Raw genomic sequence first — 24,073 nt, 5'->3', positions numbered from 1 at the left:
AGTATTTTGACTTATTTAAATTTAAAACCAGTGTGGTGCTTTTCTCAGGGCTTCCTCCTAATCTCATAATAATAATCTTTATTATTGTCACAAGTAGTCTTATATTAACACTGCAATGAAGTTACTGTGAAAAGCCCCTAGTCGCCACATTCCAGCACCTGTTCGGGTACACTGAGGGAGAATTCAGAATGTCCAATTCACCTAACAGCTCATCTTTCGGGACTTGTGGGAGGAAACCGGAGCACCCGGAGGAAACCCCCATGCAGACACGGGGAGGACATGCTGACTCTGCACAGACAGTGACCCAAGCGGGGAATCGAACCTGGGCACCTGGCACTGTGAAGCAACGGTGCTAACCACTGTGCTACCGTGGGATCTCCTCGTGGGTGATGAGCAGAAAACCTGGGATACCACCTACACTTTTATTTTAAGTACTGTCTTATTAAATGTGGAGGAAACAATTGTAATAAAGTAACAACTTTATGAACAGTGCAATTTCTTTTAAAACTGACCATAAAACAAGGTGGTGTTTTAACTTTGGCCAGTGATTTCCATTTACACAGACCCTTTCCAGGAGAACAGGGCAGTTATTGCCTCCAGAATTCCAAGCTCTGTAACAACATTTGTCAGGCAGCAAAGGTGTGCGTTCAATCACTGCCATTCCCGACCATGTAACAAAGCTGCTGATTGTTACAGGAGATATGTTAGGTTGGAAACCAGGAGAGGTTCTGCCCTTTCACAAATTGCTTTTGAGTCCTTTGCATTTGAGCAGACTGGACCTCAGTTTGTTACATTCCAAACAGGGCACCCCTCCAAAAATGCAACATTTTCCAAATACTCACAGAATCATAGAATTTACAGTGCAATTTAGCATGGTCAATCCACCTAACCTGCACATGGGACTGTGTGAGGAAACTGGAGCACCTGGAGGAAATCCACACCGGGAATCAAACCTGGGGCCCTGGCGCTGTGAATAAACTGTGCTAACCACTGCTACCGTGCAGCTTCTACATTAAAGTCTCATGTATTTAATTTTCCCTACAATGCAGGAGGCCTTTCGGCCATCGAATCTGCAGTGTCTGAAAGAGCACCCTACCAAGGTCTGCCCACACCCCATCCTATCTCCGTAACATTGATCATGGCCAACCCATCTAACCTGCAAATCTTTAGACTGTGGGAGGAAACCCACGCAGACATGGGGAGAACATGCAAACTCCACTCGGACAGTCACGCCAGGACCAGAAGCGAACCCGGGTCCCTGGCGCTGTGAGGCAGCAGTGCTAACCACCGTGCCACCATAACAGGATTACAACTCATGTTCTTTTGTTGCCTCAGTTCTCTGGGCTGTGGGCACTGGTTTCAGATAAATAATAATTCTCTCCCAATTCGGCTACTGTGGTTATTCAGGATGGAATAATCCTGCTACAGTTCATGACTAATTTTACACAAAACTGCAGAACTGTATAAAAGTTTACAGTTTTCAATATATGTACCTGCAAATATCCTTGCCTTACAACAGCAACTATGTTACAATAATGTGGAGATGCCGGCGTTGGGACTGGGGTGAGCACAGTAAGACGTCTTACAATACCAGGTTAAAGTCCAACAGGTTTGTTTCGAATCACTAGCTTTCGGAGTGCAGCTCCTTCCTCAGGTGAATCAGAAATTGATCAGCTGTGAAGCGTTTTGGGAAGGCATGAGTGAGAGAAATTCTTTCTACCTGTCATGAATTGTTAAGCATTCTCCATCGTGCAGAACAGCTTGGTCTGTTAAAAGGCCAGTCCTGATTAATGCCATCCTGTTAAACCTCAGTGTGAAAAGATGCAAACCCAGTATCTCTTTTATTTCTATTCTCAGATACCGTTCTCGAAGAAGAAGCTGAAGAGGGAGAAGAGGGTGCTGGCCTTCTGCCAGACCAGGCAACTACCACTGCCCCCACTGAGGGGCAAGTACAGACTGAAAATATTGCACAGGAACAAGGTGAAAGAAAGTCATTTGCATATTAACCGGTCTGTGTATTAAACAAGGGGTTCCCAAACTGGGGTCCCCAGACCCCCCAGGGGTCCATGAAGGGTCTGCAGGGGGTTCATGAATCTGGCTGCCACTAGATTCCGGTAAACGCTGGTTCCAACTACGTTGATCAACGTAAAAACCAGGTAAACTGAATTAAAGAAATGGAGACACAAATTAAAGGGACAGTCCCTTAAAGGGAAACTGCCTTAAACAAAAAGCGAATCACAAATGGGACTTAAAACATCAAACCAAAATGTGATTAAAGTGGTTGATAACCCCAATGGGCACGCAGTGTCTCGATGGTGCCCATGGACAACGTGTACACCATCTCCGGGGACACCCGGCCGCGAATGTAGCCACGTAGAAGGCAGTCAGTCGGGTCGGACGCCCTCTCGATCGCCCGCTGCTTGGACCTGTTGATGGCAAGTTTAGCCAGGCCCAGGAGCAGGTTCATGAGGAGGTCCTCTTCCTTCCCTGCCCCTCTTTGCACTGGGTGCCCGTAGATCACCAGCATGGGGCTGAAGTGCAAACAATGCTGCAATAAAATGTTTTTTCAATAATTGCAAAAGGGATGCAGCCAATAGCAACCTTTATAGACGTGGTCCATGGACTACACATGGCTGTAAAAAGGGCAGGCATCTGGGGAATCCGTGAACAGGTGCATCCTACGCTGGTTCCAAGGTTCAAGATTTGGAAAGAATTAGAGAAATCAAATGGACAATCAGAGCGAGACCTCTTGTGGACATGGAAGCTGATAGGAGCCCATCAGCATCCAGTGCTCCGAGAGGCCGTGATCTGATTGGCCCCATTTGATTTATTCCAACCTCGTAGGTGCTGGGCAGAACAGTGAGACCAAAGTGAGGCCAGAGTGAGGCAGCATTCGAAAGGGGATAAGTGACCAGAAATTGGGCAGCAGTGGCAGCGGCGAGGAGAGGCTGTGGATGGCCTATAGGGGGCAGCGGGATCTCGGGTAAGGGAGTGGAGTTTTCAGGCCTCGGAAAAGGAACAGGCAGAGGGGGTTCGGGCATCATGACCTGAGCAGATTCGGGTGTTCGAGCCTTGGAAAGGAGCGGCGAGGAGGATCGGACCTTGGAGAGAGTTGCGAGGATGAGAGTTTGTGTGAGGATCTGAGGGTGAGTGTGTTTGTATGTGTGCGGGTGAATGTGTGTGAATGTGAGAGAAATGTATGCGTGTGTGTGAAAGAGGGACGTGGGGTGAGAGGTGTGCATGTGAGAGAGAGAGATGTCTGCGCGTGTGTGAATGTGAGAGAGAGATACAGGAACATGTATGTGAATGTGATGCAGAAATGTGTGTGTGTGTGAGGGAGTGAGAGACGCATGTGTCCAATATTAGAATCAGCTTCCTAGTATCATTCTTCCCATTAAAAATGACAAAGGGTAAGACTTACAAAGTAAAGTACAGCACAGGAACAGACCCTACGCCCCTCAAAGCCTGCACCAACCATGCTGCTCGTCTGAACTAAAACCCCTTACCCTTCCAGGGTCCATATCCCTCTATTCCCGTCCTATTCATATATTTGGCAAAAAACCCCTTAAAAGTCACTATCGTATCTGCTTCCACCACCTCCTCCGGCAGCGGGTTCCAGGCTCTCACCACTCTCTGTGTAAAAAAAAACCTGTCTCGCACATCTCCTCTAAACTATGCCCCTCGCACCTTAAACCTATGCCGCCTAGTAATTGACTCTTCCACCCTGGGAAAAAGCTTCTGACTATCCACTCTGTCTATGCCCCTCATAATCTTGTACACGTCTATCAGGTCGCCCCTCAACCTCCGTCCTTCCAGTGAGAACAAATCAAGTTTATCCAACCTCTCCTCATAGCTAATGCCCTCCATACCAGGCAACATCTTGGTAAATCTTTTCTGTACCCTCTCTAAAGCCTCCAAATCCTTCTGGTAGTGTGGCGACCAGAATTGAACACTATATTCTAAGTGCGAGTGCAACCTAACTAAGGTTCTGTAAAGATGCAACACGACTTGCCAATTTTTAAACTTAATGCCCCGGCCGATGAAGGCAAGCATGTCGTATGCCTTCTTGACTACCTTCTCCACCTGCGTTGCCACTTTCAGTGACCTGTGGACCTGTACTCCTAGATCTCTCTGACTGTCAGTTGCTCTTTTTAAAAAATATATTTAGAATTCCCAATTTATTTTTTTTCCAATTAAGGGGCAATTTAACGTAGTCAATCCACCTAACCTGCATATCTTTTGATTTGTGGGGGTGAAACCCATGCAGACATCGGGAGAATGTGCAAACTCCACACAGATAGTGACCCAGGGCCGGGATTCGAACCCGGTTCCTCAGCGGCGCAGTCCCAGTGCTAAACACTGTGCCACATGCCGCCCTTCGCCTATCAATACTCTTAAGGGTTCTGCCATCTACTGTATATTTCCCATCTGTATTAGACCTTCCAAAATGTATTACCTCACATTTGTCCGGATTAAGCTCCATCTGCCATCTCTTCGCCCATGTTGCCAACCGATCTACATCCTGCTGTATCCTCTGATGGTCCTCATCGCTGTCTGCAATTCCACCAACCTTTGTGTTATCCGCAAACTTACTAATCAGACCAGTTACATTTTCCTCCAAATCATGCAGATATATATTACAAAGGCCACAGCACTGATCCCTGAGGAATGCCACTAGTCATAGCCCTCCAATCAGAAAAGCACCACTCCACTGCTACCCTTCTTCTATGACCTAGCCAGTTCTGTATCCACCTTACCAGCTCACCCCTGATCCCGTGTTATTTCACCTTCTGTACCAGTCTGCCATAAGAATATAAGAACTAGGAACAGGAGTAGGCCATCTGGCCCCTCGAGCCTGCTCCGCCATTTAATGAGATCATGGCTGATCTTTGTGGACTCAGCTCCACTCTCCGCCCCGTACACCATATCCCCGAATCCCTTTATTCTTTAGAAAGGCAGCTATCTTTTTCTTAAAAACGTTTAAAGAAGGAGCCTCAACTGCTTCACTGGGCAAGGAATTCCAGAGATTCACAACCCTTTGGGTGAAGAAGTTCCTCCTACACTCCGTCCTAAATCTACCTCCTTATTTTGAGGCTATGACCCCTAGTTCTGCTTTCCCCGACCAGTGGAAACAACCTGCCCGCATCTATCCTATCTATTCCCTTCATAATTTTATATGTCTCAATAAGATCCCCCCGCATCCTTCTAAACTCCAATGAGTACAGTCCCAGTCTACTCAACCTCTCGTCATAATCTAATCCCCTCAACTCTGGGATCAACCTGGTGAATCTCCTCTGCACTCCCCCCAGTGCCAACATGTCCTTTCTCAGGTAAGGAGACCAAAACTGAACACAATACTCCAGATGCGGCCTCACCAACACCCTATACAATTGCAGCATAACCTCCCTAGTCTTGAACTCCATCCCTCCAGCAATGAAAGACAAAACTCGATTAGCCTTCTTAATCACCTGTTGCACCTGCACACCAACTTTTTGCGACTCGTGCACCAGCACACCCAGGTCCCTCTGCACAGCAGCATGTTTTAACTTCTTACCTTTTAAATAATAATCCATTCTGCTGTTATTCCTCCCAAAATGGATAGCCTCACACTTGGCAACATTGAATTCCATCTGCCAGACCCTAGCCCATTCACCTAACCTATCCAAATCCTTCTGCAGACTTCCGGTATCCTCTGCCCTTTTTGCTTTACCACTCATCTTAGTGTCGTCTGCAAACTTTGACACATTGCACTTGGTCCCCAACTCCAAATCGTCTATGTAAATTGTGAACAATTGCGGGCCCAACACTGATCCTTGAGGGACCCCACTAGTTACAGGTTGCCAACCAGAGAAACACCCATTTATCCCCACTCTCTGCTTTCTGTTAGTTAACCAATCCTCTACCCATGCTACCACTTTACCCTCAATGCCATGCATCTTTAGTTTATGCAGCAACCTTTTGTGTGGCACCTTGTCAAAAGCTTTCTGGAAATCCAGATATACCACATCCATTGGCTCCCCGTTATCTACTGCACTGGTAACGTCCTCAAAAAATTCTACCAAATTAGTCAGACAAAGACCTACCCTTTGTGAACCCATGCTGCGTCTGCCCAATGGGACAATTTCCCTCCAGGTGCCCCGCTATTTCCTCCTTAATGATAGATTCCAGCATTTTCCCTACAACCGAAGATAAGCTTACCGGCCTATAATTACCCGTTTTCTGCCGACCTCCTTTTTTAAACAGTGGTGTCACGTTTGCTACTTTCCAATCCTCTGGGACCACCCCAGAGTCTAGTGAATTTTGATAAATTATCACTAGTGCGTTTACAATTTCCCTAGCCATCTCTTTTAACACTCTGGGATGCATCCCATCAGGGCCAGGAGACTTGTCTACCTTTAGCCCCATTAGCTTGCCCAATACTGCCTCCTTAGTGATTACCATCATCTCAAGGTCCTCACCTATCATATCCTTATTTCCATCAGTCACTGGCATGTTATTTGTGTCCTCCACTGTGAAGACTGACCCAAAAAACCTGTTCAGCTCCTCAGCCATTTCCCCGTCTCCTATTATTAAATCTCCCTTCTCATCTTCCAAAGGACCAATATTTACCTTAGCCACTCTTTTTTGTCTTATATATTTGTAGAAGCTTTTACTATCTGCTTTTATGTTCTGAGCCAGTTTACTTTCATAGTCTACCTTACTCTTCTTTATGGTTTTTTTAGTAGCTTTCTGTTGTCCCCTAAAGACTTCCCAGTCCTCTAGTCTCTCATTAATTTTTGCCACTTTGTGTGTTTTTTCCTTCAATTTGATACTCTCCCTCACTTCCTTAGATATCCACGGTCGATTTTTCCCCTTTCTACCGTCTTTCTTTTTTGTCGGTATGAACCTTTTCTTTTTTAAAAAAATATTTTATTGAAAATTTTTGGTCAACCATCACAGTACATTGTGTATCCTTCACACAATAATATAACAGTATAAATAACAATGACCTGTTTTATAAACAAAGAACAAATAATATATAACAAAAACTAAAACTAAATGGCAACTGCCTTGTCTCAGATAAACACTCTCCAAAAATATGATTTAACAGTCCAATATACAATTATTTATAGCAACGACCTATACATATTATACATATATATTAATAGCCCTGAGACTCCTTCTGGTTCCTCCCTCCCCCCCCCCCCCCCCCCCGGGGCTGCTGCTGCTGCCTTCTTTTCCATTCCCTCTATCTTTCTGTGAGATATTCGACGAACGGTTGCCACCGCCTGGTGAACCCTTGAGCCGATCCCCTTAGGACGAACTTAATCCGTTCCAGCTTTATAAACCCTGCCATGTCATTTATCCAGGTCTCCACCCCCGGGGGCTTGGCTTCCTTCCACATCAACAGTATCCTGCGCCGGGTTACTAGGGACGCAAAGGCCAAAACATCGGCCTCTCTCGCCTCCTGCACTCCCGGCTCTTGTGCAACCCCAAATATAGCCAACCCCCAGCTTGGTTCGACCTGGACCCCCACTACTTTCGAAAGCACCTTTGTCACCCCCACCCAGAACCCCTGTAGTGCCAAACATGACCAGAACATGTGGGTGTGATTCGCTGGGCTTCTCGAGCATCTCGCACACCTATCCTCTACCCCAAAAAATTTACTGAGCCGTGCTCCAGTCATATGCGCCCTGTGTAACACCTTAAATTGAATCAGGCTTAGCCTGGCTCACGAGGACGATGAGTTTACCCTACTCAGGGCATCCGCCCACAGCCCCTCCTCAATCTCCTCCCCCAGCTCTTCTTCCCATTTCCCTTTCAGCTCATCTACCATAATCTCCCCCTCGTCCCTCATTTCCCTATATATATCTGACACCTTACCGTCCCCCACCCATGTCTTTGAGATTACTCTGTCCTGCACCTCATGCGTCGGGAGCTGCGGGAATTCCCTCACCTGCTGCCTCGCAAAAGCCCTCAGTTGCATATATCGGAATGCATTCCCTTGGGGCAACCCATATTTCTCGGTCAGCGCTCCCAGACTTGCGAACTTCCCATCTACAAACAGATCTTGCAGTTGCGTTATTCCTGCTCTTTGCCATATTCCAAATCCCCCATCCATTCTCCCCGGGGCAAACCTGTGGTTATTTCTTATCGGGGACCCCACCAAGGCTCCCGTCTTTCCCCTATGCCGTCTCCACTGTCCCCAAATTTTCAAAGTCGCCACCACCACCGGGCTTGTGGTGTATTTCTTCGGTGAGAACGGCAATGGGGCCGTCACCATAGCTTGTAGGCTAGTCCCCCTACAGGACGCCCTCTCCAATCTCTTCCACGCGCTCCCTCCTCTTCTCCCATCCACTTACTCACCATTGAGATATTGGCGGCCCAGTAGTACTCACTTAGGCTCGGTAGTGCCAGACCCCCCTATCCCTACTACGCTGTAAGAATCCCTTCCTCACTCTCGGGGTCTTCCCAGCCCACACAAAACTCATGATACTCTTTTCGATCCTTTTGAAAAAAGCCTTCGTGATCACCACCGGGAGGCACTGAAACACAAAGATGAATCTCGGGAGGACTACCATTTTAACCGCCTGCACCCTCCCTGCCAGTGACAGGGATACCATGTCCCATCTCTTGACGTCCTCCTCCATTTGTTCCACCAATCGCGTTAAATTTAACCTATGCAATGTACCCCAATTCTTAGCTATCTGGATCCCCAAGTAACGAAAGTCCCTTGTTACCTTCCTCAGCGGAATGTCCTCTATTTCTCTGCTCTGCTCCCCTGGATGCACCACAAACAACTCACTTTTCCCCATGTTCAGTTTATATCCTGAGAATTCTCCAAACTCCCGAAGTGTCCGCATTATCTCTGGCATCCCCTCCGCCGGGTCCGCTACATATAACAACAAATCATCCGCATACAGAGATACCCGGTGTTCTTCTCCTCCTCTAAGTATTCCCCTCCACTTCTTGGAACCCCTCAATGCTATTGCCAGGGGCTCAATCGCCAGTGCAAACAGTAATGGGGACAGAGGGCATCCCTGCCTTGTCCCTCTATGGAGCCGAAAGTATGCAGATCCCCGTCCATTCGTGACCACACTCGCCACTGGGGCCCTATACAACAGCTGCACCCATCCAACATACTCATCTCCAAAACCAAATCTCCTCAGCACCTCCCACAAATAATCCCACTCCACTCTATCAAATGCTTTCTCGGCATCCATCGCCACCACTATCTCCGCTTCCCCCTCTGGTGGGGGCATCATCATTACCCCTAGCAGCCTCCGTATATTCGGATTCAGCTGTCACCCCTTCACAAACCCGGTTTGGTCCTCATGGACCACCCTCGGGACACAATCCTCTATCCTCATTGCCATTACCTTGGCCAGAATCTTAGCGTCTACATTTAGGAGGGAAATAGGCCTATAGGACCCACATTGCAGCGGGTCCTTTTCCTTCTTTAGGAGAAGCGATATCGTTGCCTCAGACATAGTCGGGGGCAGCTGTCCCCTTTCCTTTGCCTCATTAAAGGTCCTTATCAGTAGCGGGGCGAGCAAGTCCACATATTTCCTGTAAAATTCAACTGGGAATCCATCCGGTCCCGGAGCCTTCCCCGCCTGCATGCTCCTAATTCCTTTCACTACTTCCTCTATTTCAATCTGTGCTCCCAGTCCCACCCTTTCCTGCTCCTCCACCTTGGGAAATTCCAGCCGGTCCATAAAGCCCATCATTCTCTCCCACCCATCCGGGGGTTGAGCTTCGTATAATTTTTTATAAAATGTCTTGAACACTCCATTCACTCTCTCCGCTCCCCGCTCCATCTCTCCTTCCTCATCCCTCACTCCCCCTATTTCCCTCGCTGCTCCCCTCTTCCTCAATTGGTGGGCCAGCAACCTGCTCGCCTTCTCCCCATATTCGTACTGTACACCCTGTGCCTTCCTCCACTGTGCCTCTGCAGTACCCATTGTCAGCAAGTCAAATTCTACGTGTAGCCTTTGCCTTTCCCTGTACAGTCCCTCCTCCGGTGCCTCCGCATATTGCCTGTCCACCCTCAGAAGTTCTTGCAGCAACCGCTCCCGTTCCCTACTCTCCTGCTTTCCTTTATGTGCCCTGATTGATATCAGCTCCCCTCTAACCACTGCCTTCAGCGCCTCCCAGACCACTCCCACCTGGACCTCCCCATTATCATTGAGTTCCAAGTACTTTTCAATGCACCCCCTCACCCTTAGACACACCCCCTCATCTGCCATTAGTCCCATGTCCATTCTCCAGGGTGGGCGCCCTTCTGTTTCCTCCCCTATCTCCAAGTCCACCCAATGTGGAGCGTGATCCGAAATGGCTATAGCCGTATACTCCGTTCCCCTCACCTTCGGGATCAACGCCCTTCCCAAAACAAAAAAGTCTATTCGCGAATAGACTTTGTGGACATAGGAGAAAAACGAAAACTCCTTACTCCTAGGTCTGCTAAATCTCCACGGGTCTACTCCTCCCATCTGCTCCATAAAATCTTTTAGCACCTTGGCTGCTGCCGGCCTCCTTCCAGTCCTGGACCTCGACCTGTCCAGCCCTGGTTCCAACACCGTATTGAAATCTCCCCCCATTACCAACTTTCCCACCTCTAGGTCCGGGATGCGTCCTAGCATACCCCTCATAAAATTGGCATCATCCCAGTTCGGGGCATATACGTTTACCAAAACCACCGTCTCCCCCTGTAGTTTGCCACTCACCATCACGTATCTGCCCCCGCTATCCGCCACTATAGTCTTTGCCTCAAACATTACCCGCTTCCCCACTAATATAGCCACCCCCCTGTTTTTCGCATCTAGCCTAGAATGGAACACCTGCCCCACCCAACCTTTGCGTCGTCTCACCTGGTCTATCAGTTTCAAGTGCGTTTCCTGTAACATTACCACGTCTGCCTTAAGTTTCTTAAGGTGTGCGAGTACCCGTGCCCTCTTTATCGGCCCGTTCAGCCCTCTCACGTTCCACGTGATCAGCCGGGTTGGGGGGCTTTTTACCCCCCCCCCCCTTGTCGATTAGCCATCCCCTTTTTCCAGCTCCTCACCCGGTTCCCACGCAGCTGTGTCCCCCCCAGGCGGTGCCCCCCCGCCCATCCCACCCCATACCAGCTGCCCCCTCTCCCCAGCAGCAGCAGCCCAATAATTCCCCCCTCCCACCCCCCCCCCCCGCTAGATCCCCCACTAGCGTAGTTACACCCCCCATGTTGCTCCCAGAAGTCAGCAAACTCTGGCCGACCTCGGCTTCCCCCCGTGACCTCGGCTCGCACCGTGCGACGCCCCCTCCTTCCTGCTTCCCTATTCCCGCCATGATTATCATAGCGCGGGAGCCGAGCCCGCGCTTCCCCCTTGGCCCCGCCCCCAATGGCCAACGCCCCATCTCTTCCACCTCCTTTCCTCCCCCCACCACCTGTGGAAGAGAGAAAAGTTACCACATCGCAGGATTAATAACATAAAACTCCTCTTTCCCCCCTTTTTGCCCCACTCTTCGCCCCCCATACTCGCCCCACCACTTTGTTTCAAACGTTCTTTTTTTTAATAACCCGCTCATTCCAATTTTTCTTCCACGATAAAAGTCCACGCCTCATCCGCCGTCTCAAAGTAGTGGTGCCTCCCTTGATATGTGACCCACAGTCTTGCCGGCTGCAGCATTCCGAATTTTATCTTCTTTTTGTGAAGCACCGCCTTGGCCCGATTAAAGCTCGCCCTCCTTCTCGCCACCTCCGCACTCCAGTCTTGGTATACGCGGATCACCGCGTTCTCCCACTTACTGCTCCGAGTTTTCTTTGCCCATCTAAGGACCATCTCTCTGTCCTTAAAACGGAGGAATCTCACCACTATGCCTCTAGGAACTTCTCCTGCTCTCGGTCCTCGCGCCATCACTCGGTATGCTCCCTCCACCTCCAGCGGACCCGCCGGGGCCTCCGCTCCCATTAACGAGTGCAGCATCGTGCTCACATATGCCCCGACGTCCGCTCCCTCCGCACCTTCAGGAAGACCAAGAATCCTTAAGTTGTTCCTCCTCGTGTTGTTCTCCAGCGCCTCCAGCCTTTCCACACATCGTTTATGGTGTGCCTCATGCATCTCCGTCTTCACCACCAGGCCCTGTATGTCGTCCTCATTCTCGGCAGCCTTTGCCTTCACGACCCGAAGCTCCCGCTCCTGGGTCTTTTGCTCCTTCTTTAGCCCTTCGATCGCCTGTAATATCGGGGCCAACAGCTCCTTCTTCAATTCCTTTTTGAGTTCTTCCACGCAGCGTTTCAAAAACTCATGTTGTTCAGGGCCCCATATTAAACTCCTACCTTCCGACGCCATCTTGGTTTTTGCTTGCCTTCCTTGCCGCTGCTCTAAAGGATCCACCGCAATCCGGCCACCTTCCTCTCCTTTTTTCATCCGTATCCAGGGGGGATTCCCTTCTGGTTCACCGCACAGTACTTTTAGCCGTTAAAATTGCCGTTGGGGCTCTTATTAAGAGCCCAAAAGTCCGTTCCACCGGGAGCTGCCGAAACGTGCGACTCAGCTTGTCATCGCCGCACCCGGAAGTCGGTATGAACCTTTTCTGAACACTGTCAAAGATCGCTCGGAAGGTTCTCCACTGTTCCTCAACTGCTTCACCGTGAAGTCTTTGCTCCCAGTCTACCTTAGCTAGTTCTTCTCTCATCCCATTGTAATCGCCTTTGTTTAAGCACAAAACACTAGTGTTTGATTTTACCTTGTCATCCTCCAACTGTATTTTAAATTCCACCGTATTATGGTCGCTCCTTCCAAGAGGACCCCGAGCTATGAGATCATTAATCAATCCTGCCTCATTACACAGGACCAGATCTAGGACTGCTTGTTCCCTTGCAGGTTCCATTACATACTGTTCCAGGAAATTATCCCGGGCACATTCTATAAACTCCTCCTCAAGGCTGCCTTTACCAACCTGGTTAAACCAATCGATATGCAGATTAAAATCTCCCATGATAACCGCTGTACCATTTCTACATGCATCCGTTATTTCTTTGCTTATTGCCTGCCCTACCATCCTGTTACTATTTGGTGGCCTATAGACTACTCCTATCAGTGACCTTTTCGCCTTACTATTCCTGATTTCCACCCAAATTGATTCAGCCTCCATAGCACCAATATCATCCCTTACTATTGCCCGGATGCCACCCTTAAACAACAAACCGCCCTTACCGTCCATTCTATCCTTTCGTATAGTCTGATACCCTTGGATATTTAACTCCCAGTCGTGACCATCTTTTAACCATGTTTCAGTAATGGCCACTAAATCATAGTCATTCACGATGATTTGCGCCATCAACTCATTTACCTTATTTCGTATGCTACGAGCATTCAGGTAAAGTACACTTATGCTGTTTTTTATGTCTTTGTTATGATTCCTAACACCTTGATCGGTAACTTTTCGCAATTTATTTTTCCTCCTACCCTTTCTCCTAATTTTCCTTGTCTTTGAACCCATATCTCTACATAATAACCTGTCACGTAACCTGCTGCCTTGATCTCCATTAACCATTATACTGTCCATAGCTTTACACTTCCCTTCCCCCCAACCTGCTAGTTTAAAGTCCTTGTGACCAACCTATTTATCCTATTCGCTAGAACACTGGTCCCAGAATGGTTCAGGTGAAGGCCGTCCCAACGGTACAGGTCTCTCCTGCCCCAGTACTGATGCCAACGCCCCATGAAATGGAATCCCTCTTTCCCGCACCACTCCTTTAGCCACGTGTTAACTTCTCTCATTTTCTCAACCCTATGCCAATTGGCACGTGGCTCGGGTAGTAATCCAGAGATTATAACCCTGGAGGACCTGCTCTTTAATTTAGTCCCTAGTGTTTGATAATCCCCAAACAGGTCCTCTTTCCTAGTCTTACCTATGTTGTTAGTCCCAACGTGGACCACAACAACTGGATCCTCCCCCTCCCTCTCCAAAATCCTTTCAAGCCGATCAGAGATGTCCCTCACCCTGGCACCGGGCAGGCAACATACCATGCGGGACTCTCGATCTGGTTTACAAAGGATGCCATCAATCCCCCTAATTATAGAATCCCCTACAACTACCACTTGTCTTTTTGCTCCCCCCTCTTGAATGGCTTCCTATACCACGGTGCAGTGGTCAGTCAACGCATCCTCCCTACAGCCCTCTTCCTCATCCACACAGGGAGCAAGTACCTCATACCTGTTGGACAAGGTCAAGGGCTGAGGCTCCTCAACTCCTAAACTCAGGATTCCCCTACCTGCCTCCCTTGCAGTCACACCACTCTGTCCCTGACCACTGTCCGAATTAACAGAACTTATTCTACCGGGTGTGACTGCCTCCTGAAACAAAGCTTCCAGGTAATGTTCCCCCTCCCTGATGTGCCGCAGTGTGTGCAGCTCGGTCTCCAGCTCATCAATTCTGAGCCAAAATTCCTTGAGCAGCCAACACTTGCTGCAGATGTGGTCACTGACGGACTCAATGGGATCCACCAGTTCCACCATCATACAGCAACAGCACATCACCTGTCCAGCCATATTCAACTAGTTAATTAATTTAAATATTTTTTTAAAAAAAATTCTTTATAGAACCTCAAGGATAAACCCGAACACCAACAAAAACACAGCCCTCTCTCACCACTCACCCGAACTCAGTCACTCACCTAAACTCAGATGCACTCTGTTCCAATCAGCACTCCAAATCTAAAGGCACTCCTGCCACACCTTTTGTGCACTCAACTCTCCCAGCACTGTCCCGGCTCTCTCCTCCCGTGCTTTTTAAATCTCCCGGCTCTCCCCTCCGGCGCTGTTTTCGCTGTCCCGGCTCTCTCTGCTCCCGCGCTGTTTTCGCTGTCCCAGCTCTCTCCTCCCGCGCTTTTTAAATCTTCCGGCTCTCTCCTCCGGCGCTGTTTTCGCTGTCCCGGCTCTCTCTGCTCCCGCGCTGTTTTCGCTGTCCCGGCTCTCTCCTCCCGCGCTTTTTAAATCTCCCGGCTAGCTCCTCCGGCGCTGTTTTCACTGTCCCGGCTCTCTCTGCTCCCGCGCTGTTTCCGCTGTCATGAGGATATATTTTTAATCAAATAATTTTTAAATCATTACCAGATTAATATATGCTTTGATATCGGGCAGGTTCGAGATGGTGCATGGTAGGGCAGGAGATATAGGGAAGGTTTGTGATGCAGAGCGAGGCCAGGAGCGCGGGTTCAATCCCTGTACCGGCTGAGGTTATTCCTGAAGGCCCCTCCTTCTCAACTTTGCCCCTCGCCTGAGGTGTGGGTGACCCTCAGGTTAAATCATCCCCAGTCAGCTCTCCTCCTCAAAGGGGAAAGCAGTCGTCTGGGACATAGCTGGGATATAGCTAGAAAATATTTTTTACATTTCGCATCTATTTTGCGGCAAAAAATGGAGCACTGATATTATTAACAATAATCTTTATTGTCACAAGTAGGCTTACATTAACACTGCAATGAAGTTACTGTGAAAACCCCTAGTCGCCACATTCCGGCACATGTTCGGGTACACAGAGGGAGAATTCAGAATGTCCAATTCACCTAACAGCACGTCTTTCGGGACTTGTGGGAGGAAACCGGAGCACCCGGAGGAAACCCACGCCGACACGGGGAGAACGTGCAGACTCCGCACAGACAGTGACCCAAGCCGGGAATCGAACCCGGTCCCTGGTTCTGTGAAGCAACAGTGCTAACCACTGCGCTACCGTGCTGCACATTTTGATATTATGTGAACATTTGGGGTTCCGCATACTCTTGGGAGGTCACGAGGGGTTCTGCGGCTCAAAAGGATTGGAAAGCCATGTATTATTTCCTTTTTTAAAATAAATTTTAGAGTACCCACTTCATTTTTTTCCAATTAAAGGGAATTTTTTAGCATGGCCAATCCACCTAACCTGCACATCTTTGGGTTGTGGGGGCGAAACTCATGCAAACACGGGGAGAATGTGCAAACTCCACACAGACAGTGACCTAGAGCCAGGATCGAACCTGGGACCTCGGAGCCATGAGGCAGCTATGCTAACCACTGTGCCACCGTGCTGCCCGTGAAACCATGTATTAAACAATCTCACAGACTCGGGCGAAACCACCACCGTGGTTGGTCACTCAACTCAAAAGAGTCACAGCTTCAAACTTGTGTCAGTCACAAACTTGCCTGGATCCTTTGGGTTAGTTTTGCTACTTTAGCAGATAGAGTACCAGGGGCTGAAGTGAAGTGTCTGGGGTAGAGTGGCCAGACTAATTATCCTGCCTGATTGTGGACAGGCACTGACATTCGTCACAGAACAAACCTTGGGCCAGTAAAGGTGTATTCGGGCGTGAGTTGTTGTGACCTCTCATCCTGGTACCTTTCAGTTCTGCTGGAAAGGATGGAATTGTTTTATTTCTCTATGTCGTTGCAGGGGTTACTGAAGAAAGAGCAGAAGGAGAGAATGAACCTGAAGCTGTTGAAGAAGCTGCCCCTGCCGAAGATGTGCCCAGTGATGAGAGGGAGGAAATAAACCTATTTCCTGAGAGTGATGGAGAGTACCAAGAAATTCAAGAACCTATGAATGATGACGTACCAGAGGATATATCGGAGGACAAAATTGAGACAAGTAGCAATGAAGGTATGTTTGTGTGTATGAATGAAAGAGAGCATTCAGAAACCGATCTACCCAAGGCAACGCAGTAACTCAAGACCCTGAGTATGTAGCCTCCTGTTGGAAAGATGTCAGTTCTTAGCTCAGCTGTTAAACCGGCAGGATGTTGGTGTGAAGAAGGATGAAGAATGTATTTACAACGTGTACTACATTTATCTTTTCCACTTTGATGTGCTCCTGTAAAACGGAGTGATTCCAGAATAGTAATAATGATCAGAGTGAAGGAATCATTTTGAAGAGGAAATGTATAGGATAGCTTTGGAATAAGAGAAAGGTAAGAGAATTTGAAAATATATTTCTGAATAATTGCACAGTACCTTGTTTTCTCTACAGAAGGAACAGCTGATAGTTTAAATTCCCATTCATTATCTTTTTAAATTGCCAGGCTGAGGTTAAGGCTAAGGCCCTGAGGGTAGACCACCAACAAGATCAAACAAATCGAGATTAGACAAAGTAGGAAGCTGCAATTAAAGGATAATGAGGATTGAATCTTCTAAACATGTAGATTATAGTGAGGAAGAAGGAATTTGAGGCAGGGAAAGGTGTTAGATTAGGAGGAGAATGGTCAGCCTTGCTTTCAATTTTAACAAATTGTGACAAGAAGAGGGTGGAGGTTAGGAGGAACAAAGGGGAGTATGGTGCAACACTGAATGGTTAAATTCTCCATAACACTTACATTCTCCATGCGTTTGGACTTGATTTGATTAATGTAAAGGTACAATAATAATTGTGAGTCTTTTAATCCTGAAGGAGAGAAAACTGATGAGTTAGACGTGACTGCAACAGAGATTGTTGTGAGTATCTGCTCCTGATTTTACAAAAGATTCAAATCGTGATTCAAAATAATGTATAATCTGCATACTAATTCTTATATCCATGTTTTTAATGGAAACTACCTATGTCAGTGTAACACGTTTTAATAATACCCATCGGCAGGGTGGGACGGTGACGCAGTGGGTTAGCACTGCAGCCTCACGGCGCGGAGGTCCCAGGTTCGATCCCAGCTCTCGGTCACTGTCCGTGTGGAGTTTGCACATTCTCCCCGTGTTTGCGTGGGTTTCGCCCCCACAACCCAAAAATGTGCAAGCTAGGTGGATTGGCCATGCTAAATTGCTCCTCAATTGGAAAAAATTAATTGGGTACTCTAAAATAAAATAAAAAATAATAATACTCATCGGCCAGCAGAAGCCTTGTTTGTATCCCCAGTCTCCTCAGTCTGTTTAATGCAAATTTACTTTTCAATCTTCTGCAAGTTACGCCTACAGACCTAAAATTCCCCCCAATTAAAGATTGGGAAGACCGAAGGTCTTGTCTCCAGCACCTGCCACAAATTCTCTCTCCTCCGACCTCATCTATGCTTCTGTTAAAAGTGAAAACAGAAATTTCTAGAAATAATCAGTCCATCCCTAAATGCCCCTTGAGGTTAGGTGGGGTTACTGGGATACGGTGTACGCCTGGACTTAAGTAGCGTGCTCTTTCTAAGGGCCAGTGCAGACTCGATGGGCCGAATGGTCTCCTTCTGCGCTGTAAATTCTATGATCTATGATCAGGCAGTGTCTGTGGAGGGAGAAACAGAGCTAGTCTCTAACGAGATTATCTGCCTCGCTGTGTCTGAAGCGGGATGCGACAAGGCCGTTAAATCTCGCCAGAGGCCTCGGCCTCATTAAGCCTCGCGAGATCTCGTGAGGCCCATTGCAGGTGGGATCCAGATTTGCATATTCAAGTAAGCAGTCTGGTTCACATGAATATGTTCACGCCAGAGATACCCAAGGCGCAGAAGGTGTTTCAGGTCAATGACCTTGCACCAGAACTGTTTTCACACTTTCATCACCTCCAGACTATTATTCTTATTTTCTCCTGGCTGACCTCCTCGCCTACATCCATCATAAAAATCTGAACTACTGCTCCTTGTATTCTAACTTGCATTAAATCCGGTTCAACAAAGGCCCTTTAGGCAGCACCTTCCAAACCCACAACCACTACTTTCTAGAAGGACAAGAACATAGAACATAGAACATTACAGCGCAGTACAGGCCCTTCGGCCCTCGATGTTGCACCGACCTGTGAAACCACTCTAAAGCCCATCTACACTATTCCCTTATCGTCCATATGTCTATCCAGTGACCCATTTCAATACCCTTAGTGTTGGCGAGTCCACTACTGTTGCAGGCAGGGCATTCCACGCCCTTACTACTCCATGAGTAAAGAACCTACCTCTGACATCTGTCTTATATCTATCTCCCCTCAATTTAAAGCTATGTCCCCTCGTGCTAGACATCACCACCCGAGGAAAAAGGCTCTCACTGTCCACCCTATCCAATCCTCTGATCATCTTGTATGCCTCAATTAAGTCACCTCTTAACCTTCTTCTCTCTAACAAAAACAGCCTCAAGTCCCTCAGCCTTTCCTCATAAGATCTTCCCTCCGTACCAGGCAACATTCTGGTAAATCTCCTCTGCACCCTTTCCAATGCTTCCACATCCTTCCTATAATGCGGCGACCAGAATTGCACGCAATACTCCAAATGTGGCCACACCAGAGTTTTGTACAGCTGCAACATGACCTCATGGCTCCGAAACTCAATCCCTCTACCAATAAAAGCTAACACACCGTACGCCTTCTGAACAACCCTCTCAACCTGGGTGGCAACTTTCAGGGATCTATGTACATGGACACCGAGATCTCTCTGCTCATCCACACTGCCATGAATTTTACCATTAGCCCAGTACTCTGTCTTCCTGTTATTCCTGGGAACCCCGCCACCTGGAGGTTCCCCTCCAAGTCATTCACCGTCTTGACTTGGAAATATATCGCCGTTCCTTCACTGTCGCTGGGGCAAAATCCTGGAGCTCTCTCCCTAACAGCAATATAGATGTACCTACACATTAGGGACCGCAGCGGTTCAAGAAGGCAGCTCACCACCACCTTCCCAAGGGCAATTAGGGATGGGCAAAAAATGTTGACCTGACCAGCGTGCCCACATCCCTTAAGTGAATTTTAAAAATGTCTGTGATCACTGGCCCATATTGATCCTGGCCCACAAGGCCTCAATATTTAAAATTCTCATCCTTGTGCTCACATTGCTCCATGGCCTCATCCTTCCCTATCTCTACAGTCCTCTCCAGCTGTACAACTGTCTGCGTTCCCCAACACTGACTCCTAATGCATGTCTCACTTCCTTCAGTCAATTCACTCCTTGGTCAGCAGTGGTGGATGTGTATTCAGCTGTCTAGGCCTTAAGTTCTGCAATTGCCTCTCCTAACTTCTGTGCGAATCCCTGGTCCTCCTCCTGTAAGATGCTTTTTAAAATCCACCTTTTTGATCAAGCATTTAGTCTCCCTACCTGATGTCTTCTTCTTTGGCTCAGTGTCAGTCTTTGAGAGTCCAGGATTTTTGCTGGTGCTTTGGGAGATCCTGTCCCATGATTCTGACTATTTGTTTAATTGTAGATTTGAATCTGGTTACATAGTTAAGATTATTATTGCTATGTTAGTAATTAACTTTTCCATTTGAGAGCTCACCTGACCAATCCAAACACACTGGTAACAATCCACCTAATTCCCTAAAGTGTTCATATATACTGCTGTAGTAAAGTTTAATATCCTTGAATGCCTTATGAACAAAATGGGCAAGGTTTAATCATTCTGTAAACTCCAAAAATCAATATTAGAAGTAGAAGTCAGGCAGCACGGTGACGCAGTGGGTTAGCACTGCTGTTTCACGGTGTCGAGGTCCCAGGTTCGTTCCCGGCTCTGGGTCACTGTCCGTGTGGAGTTTGCACATTCTCCCTGTGTTTGCGTGGGTCTCACCCCCACAACCCAAAGATGTGCAGGGTAGGTGGATTGGCCACGCTAAATTGCCCCTTAATTGGAAAAAATGAATTGGACACTGTAAATTCTTTAAAAAAAGAAGTCTGCAGTTAGATGGGCTCAGGACTAATGACATTATATTGAGGTTTATGGCCTCGTGTAGGCACCATGTAATCATGCAGTAATTTAATGCGCTTTGTTTTTGTTTTGCTCCTTTCCTGATGCACATTGTTTTGCTGGCGTATGTTGCTACAGTCATCACCACCCTTTCAGTACATCGTCTAAACAACTTCATGCGTAGTGTAGCTGGCAGGTTCTGACCCTGCAGAGCCATCATAGTCAAGCTGAATTTTGTTTTATCCAACTTACACATCTTTCTGGCAGGAGTCAGGAGTAGAAAACGTGGCTAATTCTTCTCCCTCGATAATCTTAGTGCTTTAAGTCAATTGTAACATACAAAGTAAAGTTCCAGCGGACACCGCCAGTTTCTCGATAGACTGGCAATCAAATCTGGTACCTTTCTGATCAATGTTTCCTTGTATCACAGTGTGTGGTACATTTGAACATTAAATCCTTAGAGGAGCTGATGAATATCTTGGGTTTGATTGAGCCCTGTGTAATCTGTAAATTTAAGCAGGTCATAAACCCAGGTAAACATAAATGCTGAAACTTGGGAACAAGACAATTTACTGTAATAGTAGCAAAGAAGCAGTTATTGAGTATGACTGCTCCATGTGTGCCATGTATAAATAGTATAATCTACACTAATAAAAGATGCAGGCCAGCTTTTCTAAAGAATTTATTTTAGATGGTGATTGGCTAATATTTTGTATTGAAGAAGATTAGATTAGATTTAGATTTATTTTCATGTGTACCGAGGTACAGTGAAAAGTATTGTTCTGTGTACAGTCCATACATGAAAAACATAGGACATACGATAAATACACAATGTAAATACACAGACATTGGGTGAAGCATACGGAGTGTAGTACTACACAGTAGAGAGGATGGGTAGCGAGATCAGTTCACTTCATCAGAGGACCATTCAGGAGTCTGGTAACAGCGGGGAAGAAGCTCTTTTTGAATCTGTTATTGTGTGTTCTCAGACTTTTGTATCTTCTGCCCGATGGAAGAGATTGGAACAGAGAATAACACGGATTGGAGGGGTCTTTGATTACGCTGCCTGCTTTCCCCAGGCAGTGGGAGGTGTAGATGGAGTCAATGGATGGGAGGCAGGTTCGTGTGATGGACTGGACTGTGTTCATGACTCTTTGTAGTTTCTTACGGTCTTGGGCCGAGCAGTTGCCATATCAGGCTGTGATGCAGCCAGATAGGATGCTTTCGATGTGCCTCTGTAAAAATTGGTAAGAGTCAATGTGGACATGCCGAATTTCCTTAGTTTCCTTTGGAAATATAGGCGTTGTTGTGCTTTCTTGTTTGTAGCGTCGACGTAGGTGGACCAGGACAGACTGTTGGTGATGTGTACACCCAGGAATTTGTAACTGTCAACCATCTCCACCTAGGCACCATTAATACAGACAGGGGCGTGTAGGTCGCTTTGTTTCCTGAAGTCGATGACTGGCTCCTTAGTTTTGCTGACGTTAAGGGAGAAATTGTTGTCATTGTACTATGCCACTAGGTTCTCTATCTGCCTGACTCATCGTTGAACAAAAAACAAAGAGAAGTACAGCACAGGAACAGGCCCTTCAGCCCTCCAAGCCCGTGCCGACCATGCTGCCCGACTAAACTACAATCCTCTACACTTCCTGGGTCCGTATCCCTCTATTCCCATCCTATTCATGTATTTGTCAAGATGCCCCTTAAATGTCACTATCGTCCCTGCTTCCACCACCTCCTCCGGCAGCGAGTTCCAGGCACCCACTACCCTCTGTGTAAAAATGTTGCTTGACAGGGAATGGGATAGCTTGATCTTGGTTTCGGACAAGGCTCGGCACAACATCGAGGGCCAAAGGGCCTGTTCTGTGCGGTACTGTTCTATGAGATCCAACCCACTACGGTCGTGTCATCAGCAAACTTGTCGATGGAGTTGGAGCTGAATTTTGCCACACAGTTGTGTGTGTATAATGAGTATAGTAGGGGCTAAGTACACAAAGATTTTACATTCACTCCAATCCACACTCTGTAAAAGCATATTTCAGTTCACATTCCATCCCTGCTACCACCTCAATCAGATTTATTTATATTGTTTAATTCAACTTTTTCTATCACTAACAGCATGAAGAAACAAATGGAACAGAGAAGATCACATCACCTTTGCCCACTAGTAGCACTTTTTCAGAAGGGGAGAAGGAGGAACCACTGACTATAATTGGTGAAGATTTAGCACATGATGATGGTCCTGTAAAGGAGGAATTTGCAAAAGGTCTACCAACCTTGGAACCTGGGACACCAGAGAGAAAAGGTATGATTAGCACTAAAGTGGGTTTCAGAGGAAATTCTACCAATGTAAAGTTATATCTTACATTTCAGTTGGATGGTAAGGTTAGCAATGATTGGGTGGCAGTAGGTTAAAGAGAGAAGTTGCAGCTCGCGATAACCCATGGAAGGTACATTATCTTAACTGTATGCAGACAGGAGGATAATATCTTGGTCCTGGATGAAAGAATAGACTTTTGATTTGGAGGCACAATAGAAGTTGTGAAGAACGAAAGAAAAGGCCACTATCAACTTACTGAGGAATAATAACTTAGAAAAATCTGTTATGGCAAATGATTGAAAATGCTTCTTAACCCAGTTGTTAGGTGGAATATCTATCACCAGATTTAGATATCGAAGAAGCAGTGGGAGAGTGATTTCAGCGATAAGAAAATATCAGAGTGGAGTTTCCGAGTCCATTGCCTAGTGTACTGCAGGGTATGACGCACACAGGAATGTCAGGCAGGGAGAAGCATACACTCATCCTGGAGATTGTCTGAGATTCCCTCCATTTAAATTAATATACAGAAGTTGCGCTAGCACCTTTACAGGCACAGAATTCTCCCCGGGCAATCTGGAGTATTTATTGCATCCAGGCAGTCAGATGCAGCTAAATGCGGCAACAGGAGAATCCACGAGCCTGTCTTGCTCAGCTTTGTAAATTTGTCACTTGTGTCCTCTATATCCATATTTGCTGCAGGAGACCTTCAGAAAAGAGTCTGACTTTATTTTTTTTAATTGAAACAAATATTTCTGATACTGATGTAAGTGATGTAAGGAATATACATTAGAATTACGAAGATTTGTGATCAAATGCTACAACAGCCAGGATATCATTTTAGAGGGTGTCTTTTATCATCTGTTAGAGTCACCCACCAATGGAAATAAAGAGGATGTAGCTGAAGATGAACAAGCATCTCTTAATCGATTGGAGCTGGAGTACAAATATCAAGTAAATCCCTTCCTTTTTCTTTATTTTTTTAAAATTTAGAGTACCCAATTCATTTTTTCCAATTAAGGGATAATTTAGCGTGGCCAATCGACCTAGCCTGCACATCTTTGGGTTGTGGGGGCGAGACCCACGCAAACACTGGGAGAATGTGCAAACTCCACACAGACAGTGACTCAGAGCCGGGATCGAACCTGGGACCTCGGTGCCGTGAGGCAGCAGTGCTAACCCACTGCGCCACCATGCTGCCCAT

General features: G+C 47.1%; 1 protein-coding gene across 2 annotated transcripts in view; it reads left to right on the top strand.

The window, feature by feature from the left end:
• The window catches only part of cfap184 (cilia and flagella associated protein 184), a 53,673-nt gene that overhangs the window by 3,866 nt on the left and 25,734 nt on the right, over positions 1-24,073 (top strand). For both annotated transcript variants that reach the window (XM_072492482.1, XM_072492481.1), the window contains exons 3-7: positions 1,858-1,980; positions 16,387-16,593; positions 17,377-17,420; positions 22,671-22,857; positions 23,738-23,823. In XM_072492482.1, the coding sequence (XP_072348583.1) occupies positions 1,858-1,980; positions 16,387-16,593; positions 17,377-17,420; positions 22,671-22,857; positions 23,738-23,823 (647 nt within the window). The remainder of the gene's footprint in view (positions 1-1,857; positions 1,981-16,386; positions 16,594-17,376; positions 17,421-22,670; positions 22,858-23,737; positions 23,824-24,073) is intronic.

The sequence above is a fragment of the Scyliorhinus torazame genome, chromosome 29, assembly GCF_047496885.1.
Source record: "Scyliorhinus torazame isolate Kashiwa2021f chromosome 29, sScyTor2.1, whole genome shotgun sequence".
Classification (NCBI taxonomy): domain Eukaryota; kingdom Metazoa; phylum Chordata; class Chondrichthyes; order Carcharhiniformes; family Scyliorhinidae; genus Scyliorhinus; species Scyliorhinus torazame.
Note: the sequence above shows the minus strand (reverse complement) of the source record. Positions and strands in the feature narration are given on the sequence as shown.